This window comes from Electrona antarctica, assembly GCF_951216825.1.
Source record: "Electrona antarctica genome assembly, chromosome: 17".
Taxonomy (NCBI): domain Eukaryota; kingdom Metazoa; phylum Chordata; class Actinopteri; order Myctophiformes; family Myctophidae; genus Electrona; species Electrona antarctica.
In genome coordinates this window covers 42165036-42179130 of record NC_136798.1, presented here as the reverse complement: position 1 = coordinate 42179130, position 14095 = coordinate 42165036, and the positions used below count along the sequence as shown (strand labels likewise).

At 45.7% G+C, this 14095-nt stretch overlaps 1 protein-coding gene across 1 annotated transcript in view; it reads left to right on the top strand.

The window, feature by feature from the left end:
• Window positions 1–14095, top strand: part of adgrg6 (adhesion G protein-coupled receptor G6) — a gene marked incomplete at its 5' end in the record, with an annotated part of 167576 nt that overhangs the window by 43251 nt on the left and 110230 nt on the right. Inside the window, one exon of the mRNA XM_079526453.1 lies at window positions 3345–3410. Within this exon, the coding sequence (XP_079382579.1) occupies window positions 3345–3410 (66 nt within the window). The remainder of the gene's footprint in view (window positions 1–3344; window positions 3411–14095) is intronic.

Genomic DNA, 14095 nt, shown 5'->3' with positions numbered 1-14095 from the left:
CTCGGCAAATCCCCTTTTATGAACAATATGTGCTTTTTTCTTGACACTGGACGGACTTTGCTTCATCTAATCTTGTTGTCTTTCCCCCCCACTGCTGTGACAGTGTTTTTGTTTTCAGTCATAGTCTTTTGAATAGTTTTCATATTCGTTTTAGTCCGGATTTTAGTCACTTTGGAATGTTTTAGTCTAGTTTTAGTCAACCGTAGATTTAGTCATGACATTTAGTCGACTGAAATGTATTTTGGCGGGCCTTGATTTGACGCTTGCTGAAAATAGCCGATCTACAGCGCTGCGACACGTTGTGTGCTTGTAGATCTGCTATTTTCAGCATGCAACCAAGTGTAAAATGACTTATACTGGATCTCTTGTCCACTAGTCCCTTCCTAACATTATAGTCTAGTTTTTATTTGTTGACGAAATTGTCAATATATTTAGTTAATTTTAGTCATCATAGCTTACTTTTTGTTTCCATTTAGTTTGAGTCAGTGAAAAAAGGTCGTTGACGAACATTTCTTGTCATAGTTTTAGTCGACAAAATCGACACTGCACTGTAAGTTGTGTCTGAAACCTCACATATAAAGACTGCTACTTCTCAGGGTTCAAATTAAAAAACATATCCTGCGTTACAAGCTTGTGGATCTGCTACTTTTGATGCTTCTGTATGACACTGTATGGATATCAAGGTGTGTGTGTGTGTGTGTGTGTGTGTGTGTGTGTGTGTGTGTGTGTGTGTGTGTGTGTGTGTGTGTGTGTTTTCTGTTCCTATGTGTCCACGAAGCACTATAGATTCCTGTCGCGTCTCTTTGAAGATGAAAGACTACACGCACGCACGCACGCACGCACGCACGCACGCTCGCTCTCCGGTCACAGAGACACAAATTACACACATGCACGCACAAACCTACACCTACACACATTCAGACACCCACTGACTCATACAAACATACCTAACCTTCCCTCTCCCCCACACACACACTACACACACACGCACACGCGCACAGACACACACACACGGCTGACCAGCACAGCCGTGTGTGTGTCCGTCTTAGCGCAGGTCTCATTACGAGAGCGAGCGGAACCATAAAAAATGACTTCAAATGACCCACACCTCTTTGACAGTACTCATAAAAAGCTGACACGACTTTGTAAGTAAACAAAATGTCGCACGCACGCACGCATGCACGCACGCACGCACGCATGCACGCACGCACACACACACACACAATCTGACTGTCTGGCTGTCTTGTATGTCTGTCTGTCTTGTATGCCTGTCTGTCTGTCTGTCCTTCCCTGTCACCTCACTGTGCTTTCCAATGACTAGAGGAGACATCGTTAACCCATTTTGACCTGAGATCAGATTCTAAAAATGTCTTCTACATCCTGACAGTTTTCTGAAAAAGCTGTGTTTCTATGTCCGTCGATTTTTCAAAAATAGCAGACCTACAAGCTCATAGTGCGCCACCGAGTGGCGCGCTACAAGCTTGTAGGTCTGCTAGCTGGTCCTGTCAGCTTGTAGATGAGCTTGTAGATTTTTCAATAGCTAAAGCATAGCATAATGCTAACACCAAAAGGGGTTCCCACCCAAAATGGGTAAATATTAAAATTATACTTATAGTCGAACTAAAACTAGACTACCGGTAAAACCAAGACATTTCAGATGGCTAAAACGTGACTATATACACTACATTTTATTCAAAAGACTACATAGACCAAAACTAATACTAAAATCACACCCGTGTGAAGTGAGTGGTGCAACTCCGTGTGGGGGTCCCCCGAGGGGTTCCCGGAAGTTCCAGACCAAGGGGCCAGTGAGGCACTCCAACGTTGAAGCACTGGGCCCTAGTGGTAAGAGGAGGGACTACAGGCGGACCCGTGGATTCATGACGATGAAACCCCGTGCAGCTGGGCTTTAACATTGAGCGCTCGGTTGCACTTCCGCATTCGCACCAGATCAGTCTCTATCCTTTTAATACTCTATGTTCCAGACCCACAGGCCAGGGTGCCGGCCCGGGTTTTCGGCACCACTTTTTTTTTTGCACTACTTAAAAAACTAATAAAAAAAAACTATTGGAAACTAAATGAAAACTATAAGCTATGATGACTAAAACTGAGACTAAATATACGGACAAAAGACTGCATGGCAGTGTTGTTTTTGGCAGCAAATGTCTATTTTAGTTTGAGTCATATTAGTCTCTTGAATAGTTTTCACTTAGTTTTAGTCGACGAAAACAACACTGGTGCATGGCCACCTCTTTGTGGCGTCAAGAGGCTTCAGCACAAAGCGCCGATTCATCTGCCCCATCGCGCCGTGCTGCTCAGAGAGAGAGAGAGAGAGAGAGAGAGAGAGACAGAGAGAGAGAGAGACAGAGAGACAGAGAGAGAGAGACGGAGCTCGTAAGGACATCAGCTGTGTCCGTCCACACCTCTCCTGATTGGCGTGCCGTGAAACCATCACCGAATTCCACCCGGCTTCTTCACTCACTCACTCTCACTGATTATTTCATTTCACGACATTCTCTGGGACACACACACACACGCGCACGCACACACATTCCTCTTGTCATGAGAGAAACGTGTGTGTGTGTGTGTGTGTGTGTGTTGTGCGCGGCGTGCATGCGTGCGTTTGTGCGCGTGTGCCCGCCTCTACAAAGGAGCGTCTGTCATGCAAACGTGCCCGCCCCCGTATATGTCCTCCCACTCTGTGAATGTTAACGCGTGGGCCCTGGCTGGCTGGCTGGCCGGCTGCGGAGTCATCCTATGGGAGATCACATTTCAAGCAGAGCTGCGCTGCACAGATATACACACCACTCCAGTCGACGAGACACTTGATTCATGTTGTAAATTTGCAGTCGGTTCTCTCCACAGGCAGAGCGGGGGGGGGGGGGGGGGGGGGGGGGGGGGGGGGGGGGGGGGGGTCCTGTCAGCCAAATGTTGCAGGTGTGTGTGTGTGGCTGTGTGTGTGTGTGGTTGTGCGTGCGTGCGTGCGTGCGTGCGTGCGTGCGTGCGTGCGTGCGTGTGTGCATTAGAGATGTCCCGATACTGTATCGGTATATTATTGATAAATTATTAATTATTATATAAATTATATAATATATATATTATATATTATATATTATAATTAAGTATGTATAGGCCTATACTAGCATAATACAATAATTTGCTGCTTGGCATATTTTCTGTTGCAGGACTTCTCATTGGAGGAGTGCAGTTGGTGTTTTTTGGAAACGTATACGTACCTCTGTTGAACTCCATTGTTGTGCGATTCATTTATCATTTATTTTATTTTTCAAACTGTATTGAACTATAATGTGTCTGTTTGTTTTGTATTCTCCCAACGCCCTCAGGTACGTCCCTGCCCAACTACACCACCCACACCACCAGCTGTGACTCCCCGGGACTGGGGTGCCCAGGTAGGGAAAACAAACGCTACCTCTCTCTCTCTCTCTCTCTCTCTCTCTCTCTCTCATGCCAAGTTGAGTGTGCACAAAAAAGAAGACTTTCCCTGTTCTGTTTTGTTTCGCAAAGAATATTTCCCCTATACCTCGCCTGTTGTTTTGAATCGTTGCTGAAGATGGTGCCACCCAGGGTTTCCCATCGAGTGAGAGGTCTCTCTCTCTCTCTCTCTCTCTCTCTCTCTCTCTCTCTCTCTCTAATAAACGGCATACACAACACATGGCTGTTTATTAGAATCGGATCTGGAGGATAATTATAAATGTAGGAAGCCTATATATATTCCTTGGCAGGAATACATTACCCAATATGGCCTTTTCCTACATCAAACACTCACTCCGTGATGATGGCTTCAATTTGTGCTGTCTGTCTGTCTTTTTTTTTGTATTCTTTATTCACCGTGGAGACATATGCGACCAAAACAAAAAAATGCGTTCCACGAATGCAAGCCATCACTGGGTGAGTAACTGATAGAAAAATAAGTCATTTTGGGAGGGGATGAATTCCTGTATAGGGGCCTCCAAAGTCCCTGAACCTCCAAAGTCCTCCTAAATCCCCTGAAAACTCTGTTTGAAATGAAAATGGACCACAGGTGTCTTGTTAAAGGGAGGTTCTCCTGAGCTCAGCTGTGCTGTTGGCACGGCGCTCCCTTCCTATACCCCTGTTGCCAGATTTGCCAGACATAAGCAGCCAGGTCTATGAAAACAAGCCCAGAAGAACTTTCAACTTATATTGCAGTACATTGGCTATTTGAAAATAGCAGATCTACAAGTTCATGAAAGATCTTGAAAATATAAACTGAAATATTTGGAATATATTTAGCCTATTTAAAAAAACCAAACAAGAATTCATACATTATGAATGAATAACCAGCTGCTGCTTATATCACCAGAATTGTGCTATGAAATGTAAATATCTGTGTCTATCTGTATTTATGTGTGTGGAAACAACAGGATGTGTCCAGGTGACTCTGTAACTGTGAGTGTAGCCTTTTAGCCAAAGGACCCTTTTCTAAAAAATAAACTCTGAGACTGTACAAATGGACTGTTATGGGATTGTAGCCTACCCCACGCCGACCTCTGCAGGGACCCACAATATCCGCGGACCCCCACACAGACACAGACTACCGTGGACCCCCCGCGGAGGTCGGCGCGGGGGTCCGCGGTATAGTCTGCGATGCGTACGTGTCTCCATGCCGTTGACGTTGATGCGTGTGGTTCATTTTCCTTGTGGAAGCCCCTCTCCTCCTCTCTCCCTCTCCACTTCCCCCGCTCCTCTCAACACACACATTAGCAAATGATCTATTGTTCATCTGAAGGGAGGAATGTATGTCACACTAACCTGTGATCAGTGGTCTCCCCAGTATAGTAGTGGGACTTTGTCTGCACATGCGTTCGCATCGCGCACGTCGTCGATGTGTGTCGTTTATTTTCCATAATGGCTGTGTGTCGTGGCGTCAGATGTCGTGAGAGTTTTTAACTCTTCATGGGACGTGCCGACGATGGGATGTCATATGTCGTTGCCAGTGTTGCCAACTGTCGTGACAGAAACAAGCTAAAACAAAACGGCCAAAACCAGGCAAGCAACTGCGGGGCAAAAAAACAATCCAAGTTTGGCTGGAAATAAGTGGACGTGGCAACCCTGGTTGTTGCTGGAGACGAGGCAGCCAATATAACTGCAACACTATACACACCAGTGGCTGAGAGGTCGCCAGCCCAATCAGCAATCAGAACTGCTCGTCAGTACTGTGGGCACTGTGGGTGCTGGCGGCGTGTTTCCTCCTCCGCGTCATCAGTGCCCATACCCGAGGCGGGGTTGGCGAAAGGGCCTTTCTGTGTGGAGTTTGCATGTTCTCCCCGTGTCCCCTAGGGTAGGTACCCTCACAAAAAACATGCAGTAATCCTGGTCTCTAAACTGCCTCCCCCTGGCCAGCCGGGGCGCCTGATGGAGGGGAAAGGAACTGGTTGGAATAACGTGTTCCTTCCACGCGCTATACGTCCAACCAGGGAAACTCCCCCCTGTCAGGTGTAAAGGAGCGACTTGGACACTCAGGCATGAAGGAAGCATAAGTTCAAGTCTGTTGCGCTCCCATATATGGGGACTAGGTTGGCGGAGGGTGTGTAGAGCCCAGGATCACATTAGATAATTGACACAGGGGTGAAAAATGGGTTACAAAATCGTGGGATAAAACATTTAAAAAAAAAAAGAACTGCTCGTCAGTATGACTAGCATGTCGACTAGCATGTCCAAGTTGTCATGGCGTCGTATAATGGCCGATTTTACACTTGCTGAAAATAGCAGATCTACAAGCGCACAACATAATACATGTCATATACCAGCCGTTTTTCAGGCAGCTTGTGAAAAGAAAATCAGACGGCCACCGCTGCCACCAAGGGCAGGGAGAGACGATCGAGGGAATTAAGGGAAGGGGGGAAGGGGGGCATGGAAGGTCGGCGGCGGCTCAGGGGTAGAGTGCCTGGATGGTAACCGCAAGGTTGCCAGTTCAAACCCGGGCTCCCCCAGAGTTACTGTCGAAGTGTCCTTGAGCAAGACACTGAACCCCTAATTGCTCCCGATGTGCTAGTTGGTGCCTTGCAGGGTTTCCGCTGCCATGAATGTAATGCACAATCGCTGTAAAGCGCCTTGGATAAAGGCACTATATAAATGCACCATTTTTATGAAAGCGAGGAGAAAGTGTAGCGCGGACCGCATGAGGGAGTCCAGGTCAGACAAGGTCTGCCGGGCTGAGAAGGAGAGAGAGAGAGACGTCAAGAGAAAAGGAGAACATGGCAACGGACAGAGACGAGATGACAGAGCGAGGCGTATAATTGGAACAAGAGGTCGTTTTAACCATTAAGGATGGCTTAATAAAAGCCTGTACAGTGTGTGCAGCTCAGTGGGTCTTGAGATGGGAAGCTCGCACGCCCTGAACAAGGTTCAGAACATTGGTTCTATTAAAGAGCATTTATGGACCGTACACTAGTAAAAAATCCCCAGCGTCCATTTAACATTTTAGGACCCATATTCGTTGCTGTCCCGGAGGAAACCTCCTCACTACATTTTTTGATTTTGTTTCAAAAATATTGAACCAATGGAAAGTAGTAAAAAAACGCATTGGACAAATCCTCTTAACTCCATTGGACCCTCAAACTGTCTGCTAAAACGGGTTCATGTGTTTGGTCCGACGGAGCATTGGTCCGAACGACAACCTACCTCAAACCCTCACCCTAACCCTAACCTTCCCCCGGGGCAGCACACCTAAACCTATAACCCCAACCCTCTCCCGACCCCCAGCGCACCTCGGACCAATGCTCCTTCGAACCAATGCTCCGTCGGATCATAGTATGCCTCCCTGCTAAAACAGCCAACTCAAACTCATAAAGTGTGCTGACCATATAAGGAGTTCCTCCCTGTCCCCAGTGATCCCCTGGGGTAAAAAAAACCCTAGTTTCGGTTTGGGCTTTGGGTGGCAAAGCCTTCATCCAATCAGGATGAGAGGGGCCTTCCTCCAATCATGATCGAGTGTGGCGGGCCTTGGTGCACGTGCTGTTGGTCTGTTGTACTTCCCCCACTGTAGAGCGTGTGCATGTGCACATCTTGTTACCGGGTGGACCGGGTTTTTTTCCAAATCACCCAAATCACTGAATGCTCCTTTAAAAAAAAACATACATGGTATATATTTTTCATTTCCTGAAAAAAATGCTAAACTATTTGGGAGTTATGAGGAATTCCTCCGGACAGCATGGATTCACACTGAGAAACATGCTGTGTGTGACTGAAGTATACTCCACATCCGCTCTCCGCCATGAAGTGCAGTGTTAATGAATGATTCACTCAACTGGTGTCGCTTGGAGACAATGGTGTCACAGTCCCCGATCCCCCCCCCCCCCACCCCCCCGCACGACCCCCCCCCCCCCCCCCGCACCACCCCGTGTCCTCTCGATCGAGGCCCGTCGAAAGGCCTGTCATGTCACGCATTTGACGCCTGCAACCCCCAAAATGAATGGCGTTTATTTTTTGGGGGGGGGGTTCTGCCACACGGACCACCCTCTGAAAAGGTGTTGTGCCAGGTCCCCCGCCCCCCCCCCCCCCCCCCATGCAAAAAGAGATGGTTTGTGGTGAAAAGGAATTGTCAATGAGTCAATATTTTTTTTCTCCCAAAATGCTCTTAAGAATTGTTAGAAAATGTGTGCTTGTGAGATTACGGGTCGATACTTTTTTGAATGGCGTTTCAAGTATAAAATAAACGGGATTGAAGTTGCCAGGGGGCAATTTTTCACTTTAACCCCTGGACCTTTATTTATTTATTTTATTGTATTTAGTTATTTTTTGGGGGGGCATTTCTGTGTCAGCTGTTTTAACAGTTCTCGTTCTGTTTTTTTTTTTTGGTTGTAAGCGCCCCTCAGTCCTCATGGAAAGGGACAGGTTTGTGTCACTCCAGACTTCCTCATGGCCTCTATGTGCTACTGTGGTTCATGCGCAGATCGGGGGACTTTATATGCGAGTGTGTATCAGAAATGCGTTGGCAGGTTGCCACGTTGTTTGGAACAGTAGCTGGAGGAGGGGGGGGAGGGTCACTTATCCTAAATGTCAGTTCTCACAGTAGCCCTTACGGTGTATGGCAGTTTGCAGAGGGACATTTTGTGTTGTAAAAGGTCAGCTGTTATTAAGAGACTCAGCGTATTGGGAAACATGGAATGGAGTTCACCAGTGGGTTATAGAATGAATGGACATGTTCCCGCGAGGAGCGACAACAGCGAGTAAGGGAAAGTCGTGAGAAAGGCCGTGAGAATGCTTGTGTGACGACGTGTCGGGGACATTCTTCACGTGTCTGGATGCAATCAAGTGTTGACTGCAGGACTGAGTACTTTTACTTAAGTACTTAGAGTTTTGAGGTATTTGCACTTTACTTCCAGTACTTTTAATTTCTACTCCACTACGTCTCAGAGCCACAATTTGTACTTCTACTCCACTGCAATCATGAAAACTTTAGTTGCTAGTTACTTTGGCGATTTTAATTTTGATTAGAAAACACACTTCAACCCTATACATTTCGTGCCATTTGAAAATAGCAGATCTACAAGCTCACAATGTGTCGCGTAGCGACACATTGCGTAGCGATTTTCAATAGATTTTGTACACATTTTGAATTTGTGAAATGGGACATTCTGCAATATGAGTACTTTTACTTTTAGTACTTTTTGATGCCGATACTTTTGAGCGAGACAACAACAGGTCATGATACCACACACAGCAGTTTTTCACAGGAACATGCGATTACGATATTTGGATCTTCAAAGTAAGTGTTACGCGCGATAAAACCTTGGCAATACGCTATCAAGGGATTAATTAATGCTGGCGGTAAATGTATTAAGTTGTGCAGCTTGTAGACGGGGTATTTTCTCCGCACAAAAAAGTGATTGGCCTTTCTGTGTCAAAAAACATGCAGTAATCCTGGTCTCTCTAAACTGCCCTCCCCTTGGCCAGCCGGGGCTCCTGATGGAGGGGAAAGGAACTAGTCGGAGTAACGTGTTCCTTCCATGCGCTATACGTCCAACCGGGGAAACTCCCCCCTGTCAGGGTGAATAGAAGTGGCTTTGACTCCTCATGCATTAAAGGAAACATGAGGTCAGTCCGTTGCTCTCCCCAGGCAGAGGTTGCCCCTTATAGAAGAGTATCACCAGGAATCAGGATTACAAGGGTGTTACAGGGCTACGAGGGACTGTAGCGCCCAGGAGTACACTACTACGACAATTGACACTGCTGGGTGAAAAACAAATGGGTTACAAAAATCTTGGGATATAAAAATGTATAGGAATAAATACAAAAAATAGGTGATTGGACAACCCCTGACCGGCGCCTGAGGTACGTATACAGTGTCTTGCTCAAGGGACACTGCAGCAACAAGATGCCATCCCGGGAATTTAACCTGGAACCCTTCGTATTCCAGCCAGGCAACCAAAAGTACTCAATTGTTTTACTTAAGTAAAAGTACCAATACTGCAATTTAGAACTACTCCGTTACAGGTATATGGAATTGAAAATGTACTTGAGTAAAAGTACAATAGTATCGGCATCAAAATGTACCTAAAGTACTAAAAGTAAAAGTACTCATTGTGCAGAATGTGCCATTTCACAAGTTCAAAATGTGTACAAAGTCTATTGAAAATAGCAGATCTACAAGCTCATTGTGAGCTTTTAGATCGGCTATTTTCAAATGGCCGAAATGTATAGGGTTGAAGTGTTTAATGTATGTTTTCTAATCAAAATGAAAATCGCCAAATAGTAACTAAAGTTTTCAAACAATTGTAGTGAAGTAAAAGTACAAAAAATTGGCTCTGAGATGTAGAGGAGTAGAAGTAAAAGTACGGGAAATTGGAAATACTCAAGTCAAGTACAAATACCTCAAAGTTGTACTTAAGTAAAAGTACTTAGTTACCTTCCACCACTGCCACTCACACACTTGCTACCACTCGACTATCACGGCAACGGAGATGGAAGGATATTTTTATGAATAAACAAAGGTTTTTGACAAAAAGGGCTGTCTTTATAGCCCATAGAGCGTCGCAGTCCCGCCCCCTACCATGGACCAGGAAATGATTCTCCGTTCATTTTCCTCATAGACATTTCAGAAAGTATTTATTTAAAGACGTTTACGCCGCGGACAAAGCCAACTCGACTCGTGACAAATCATGACAACAAACACAATTTTTGGGGCCGAAAAAATAATTAGAAAGAAGAAAAAAACGGCAGGTTACAACACTTTTTTTGTTGTTTTTCTTCTTTGTAATTATTTGTTTCGTCCAAAATATTGTTTGTGTTGTCATGAGTTGTCACGACTCGAGTTGGCTTTGTCCGCGGCGTAACCGTCTTTAAATAAATACTTTTTGAAATGTCTATGGGAAAAATGCATTGGGATTCATTTCCTGGTCCATGGTAGGGGGCGGGACTGCGATGCTCTATAGTCCTAGTGTTTAAGATGTCTGTTTTTTTTAACGTTGACATAGTCGACTAGTTGCTTAATGCCGTAACATAAACCTGTCGCAACTTAAAAATCCCGAATGCATCTTTATCTCATCTTCCCACTATACAACACCACTTAATGCTCTCTCTCTCTCTCTCTCTCTCTCTCTCTCTCCTCATCTCCTCCCTCCATCCATCACCCTCCTCCTGCCAGCCTCTCTCCCTCCCACCACCCCATCCACTGACACAGCTCCCACTAACATCATCATCCATGCTACTAATGCCACCCCCCATGAAGGTAAGCCACTATACACCACTCATCCTTACACTTGACTTGTCGCCACCGCCTCATCCACCCAACCCACCCTCCCTTTCTTTCCCTCTCCCCCCTCCTCACTCTTATCTCATCTCACACTCCTCGCTTGACCTAATCTTCATCCCGCTTTTAACCCATTCTGGGCGGGAACCCCTTTTGGTGTTAGCATTATGTTATGCTTTAGCTATTGGAAAATAGCAGATCTACAAGCTCATAGCTTGTAGGTCTGCTATTTTTGAAAAATCGAAGAACCACTGACATAGAAGCATAGCTTTTTCAGAAAACTGTCAGGATGTAGAAGACATTTTTAGAATCTGATCTCAGGTCAAAATGGGTTTTAAAGGAGCATATATCGGGCCGCCTTTTGGACACGGTCTCATCTTGCATCTGTATTAGGGTTGTCCCCGATCGGATCGGGTGGTGCAGATCGTAAATCGTGGGTGCCGTTCACGTCATTTTTCAAATGATGGGAAACGGATCGGGAGCCAATTAAGAAACGTGATCGGGACACCCCTATAGTATCAATATTAGATCCATATCATGACTGGAAACTGTGTCTGTGATTTGGGAAATTGTACTATTGTGATATGGCATAAACGTGTTCTATAAAAATATACATACATATCGGATGGGGGGGAAATCGGTATCGGCAGATGCTCAAAATCCAATCGGGAGCAAACAACACGTGTTCGGGACATCCCTTATAAAGTGGTTTCATTTCTAAAGCGCCTTTATCCAGAGCGTGCGCACATTCTTCACACACCGATGGCGGAGGAGACAAAAAACATCGTCGGGAGCAGTTAGGGCTTCAGTGTCTTGCTCATAAGGACACGTCTTCTTCGCTATGTCCACAAGGTTTCAGGATTCAAATGAAAAAACGGCACAAAACGTTTTGAGCTTGCGGATCTGCTAGTTTTGATAAGTTTGCGTGATGCGCTATACCAGGGGTTCTCAACGTTTTTGGCCGGGGACCCCCGGAAATGCTTTGGCAACGTCTCGGGACCCCCGCCCCGCCCCCTCCCGACCCCAATATAAATTGACTGCTACAATAACCTTAAACCATTTTGGGCGGGAACCCCTTTTGGTGTTTTAAGCATTGTTATAATTTAGCTATTTAAAAATAGCAGATCTACAAGCTCATAGCGCGCCACCGAGTGGCGCACTACGAGCTTGTAGGTCTGCTATTTTTGAAAAATCGTGAAAAAATAATTAAAAAAATAAATCTTTTTTTTTTTTTTTTTTTTAATAATTTGGGGACCCCCTAAAATAATTTGGCGACCCCCCGAGGGGTCGCGACCCACGGGTTGAGAACCCCTGCGCTATACTATGATCAAGTGCGGCGTTGAGAGGGGGCACGGTGGCACAGTCGGTAGTGCTGTCGCCTCACAGCTAGAAGGTTGCGGGTTCGATTCCCGCTCGGGACGCTGTGGGTGCTGGCGGCGTGTTTCCTCCTCCGCCTCATCAGTGCCCATACCCGAGGCGGGGTTGGCGAAAGGGCCTTTCTGTGTGGACTTTGCATGTTCTCCCCGTGTCCCCTAGGGTAGGTACCCTCACAAAAAACATGCAGTAATCCTGGTCTCTAAATTGTTGGAATAACGTGTTCCTTCCACGTGCTACGTCCAACCAGGGAAACTCCCCCCTGTCAGGTGTAAAGGAGCAACTTGGACACTCAGGCATGAAAGAAGCATGAGTTCAAGTCCGTTGCTCTCCCCAGGTTGGCGGAGGGTGTGTAGAGCCCAGGATCACATTAGATCATTGACACAGGGGTGAAAAATGGGTTACAAAATCGTGGGATCAAAATTATATAAAAAAAAAAAAAGAAAAGTGCAGCGTTGAAAAAAAAAAAAAAAAAGTAAAATATTTAGATGAGAGGTTTCTGCCTGACGGTGCGCCGATATGTTTCTTAAATAATCGTTCATCAATCGTGACCGAGGCAAAAAGTTTGAGTTGATCACGATATTGATCGATTCAAGTCCTCTCGCTCAGCCCCGTCGCTGGTGCAGTTATGCTCCTTTAAATGTGGCAGTGTTGTTTTCGTCGACTAAAACTAAAACGAAAAAGGTTCGTCGACTACCTTTTTTCACTGACTACATGGAAACTAAATGAAAACTAAGCTATGGTGACTAAAACTAAGACTAAATCTACTGACAATTTTGTCGACATAGACTAAAATGTTAGGAAGGGACTAGTGGACTTGGAGATCGGCTATTTTCGGCAAAAGTGTAAAAACAGCCATTTCAACGGTATCAAGGCCCGCCAAAATACATTTTAGTCGACTGCATAACTGTAGATGTAGTCGACTAAAGTCGTATGACATTTAGTCGACTAAAACTGGACTAACGCTAAAACATTCCATGTGACTAAAATGTGACTAAAACTAAATGAAAACGACTAAAACTAAAATCGAAATGTGCTGCCAAGAACAACACTGCAATGAGTCCTCCCTCTTCCCAGTCCTCGTCGAGTCCTCCATTTGCTTATTTAATTCCCTCCGTGCGGTATTTAAATATTGCTCGTGTTCTTGTTTCTGTTCCATCTTCAGCCCTCACCTGGTCACCCCCCTTCTCCTTCCTCGCTCATTATTATCCTCCAATCCTCTTCTGTTCCTCCTCCCTCGCTCTTTATTATCCTCCTATCCTCTTCTGTTCCTCCTCCCTCGCTCTTTATTATCCTCCTATCCTCTTCTGTTCCTCCTCCCTCGCTCTTTATTATCCTCCTATCCTCTTCTGTTCCTCCTCCCTCGCTCTTTATTATCCTCCTATCCTCTTCTGTTCCTCCTCCCTCGCTCTTTATTATCCTCCTATCCTCTTCTGTTCCTCCTCCCTCGCTCTTTATTATCCTCCTATCCTCTTCTGTTCCTCCTCCCTCGCTCTTTATTATCCTCCTATCCTCTTCTGTTCCTCCTCCCTCGCTCTTTATTATCCTCCTATCCTCTTCTGTTCCTCCTCCCTCGCTCTTTATTATCCTCCTATCCTCTTCTGTTCCTCCTCCCTCGCTCTTTATTATCCTCCTATCCTCTTCTGTTCCTCCTCCCTCGCTCTTTCCAAAATCATCATTATGTTCTGTTGATCTTGTTAAGCTGCCCCTGCTGGTCCTGTCTGGACTGTGTTGTGTGCGTGTGCGTGTGCGTGTGCATGTGCGTGTGCGCGCGTGTGTGCATGCGCTGTTGGGTGCGTGTCAGGTCAGTCCAGTGCTAACCCAGTCAAAACTCACTTTGTGAAGTCACCGAAAACAGCCCCGTCTACGAGCAGGGTTGTCACGATTATGAAATGTCACTTAATCGTCACTCACGTCATTGCGATCAACGATCGGATCTCCGCTGAACGTTGGAACGTTATGAATATGAATTGCATTTTTGTCTTTTAT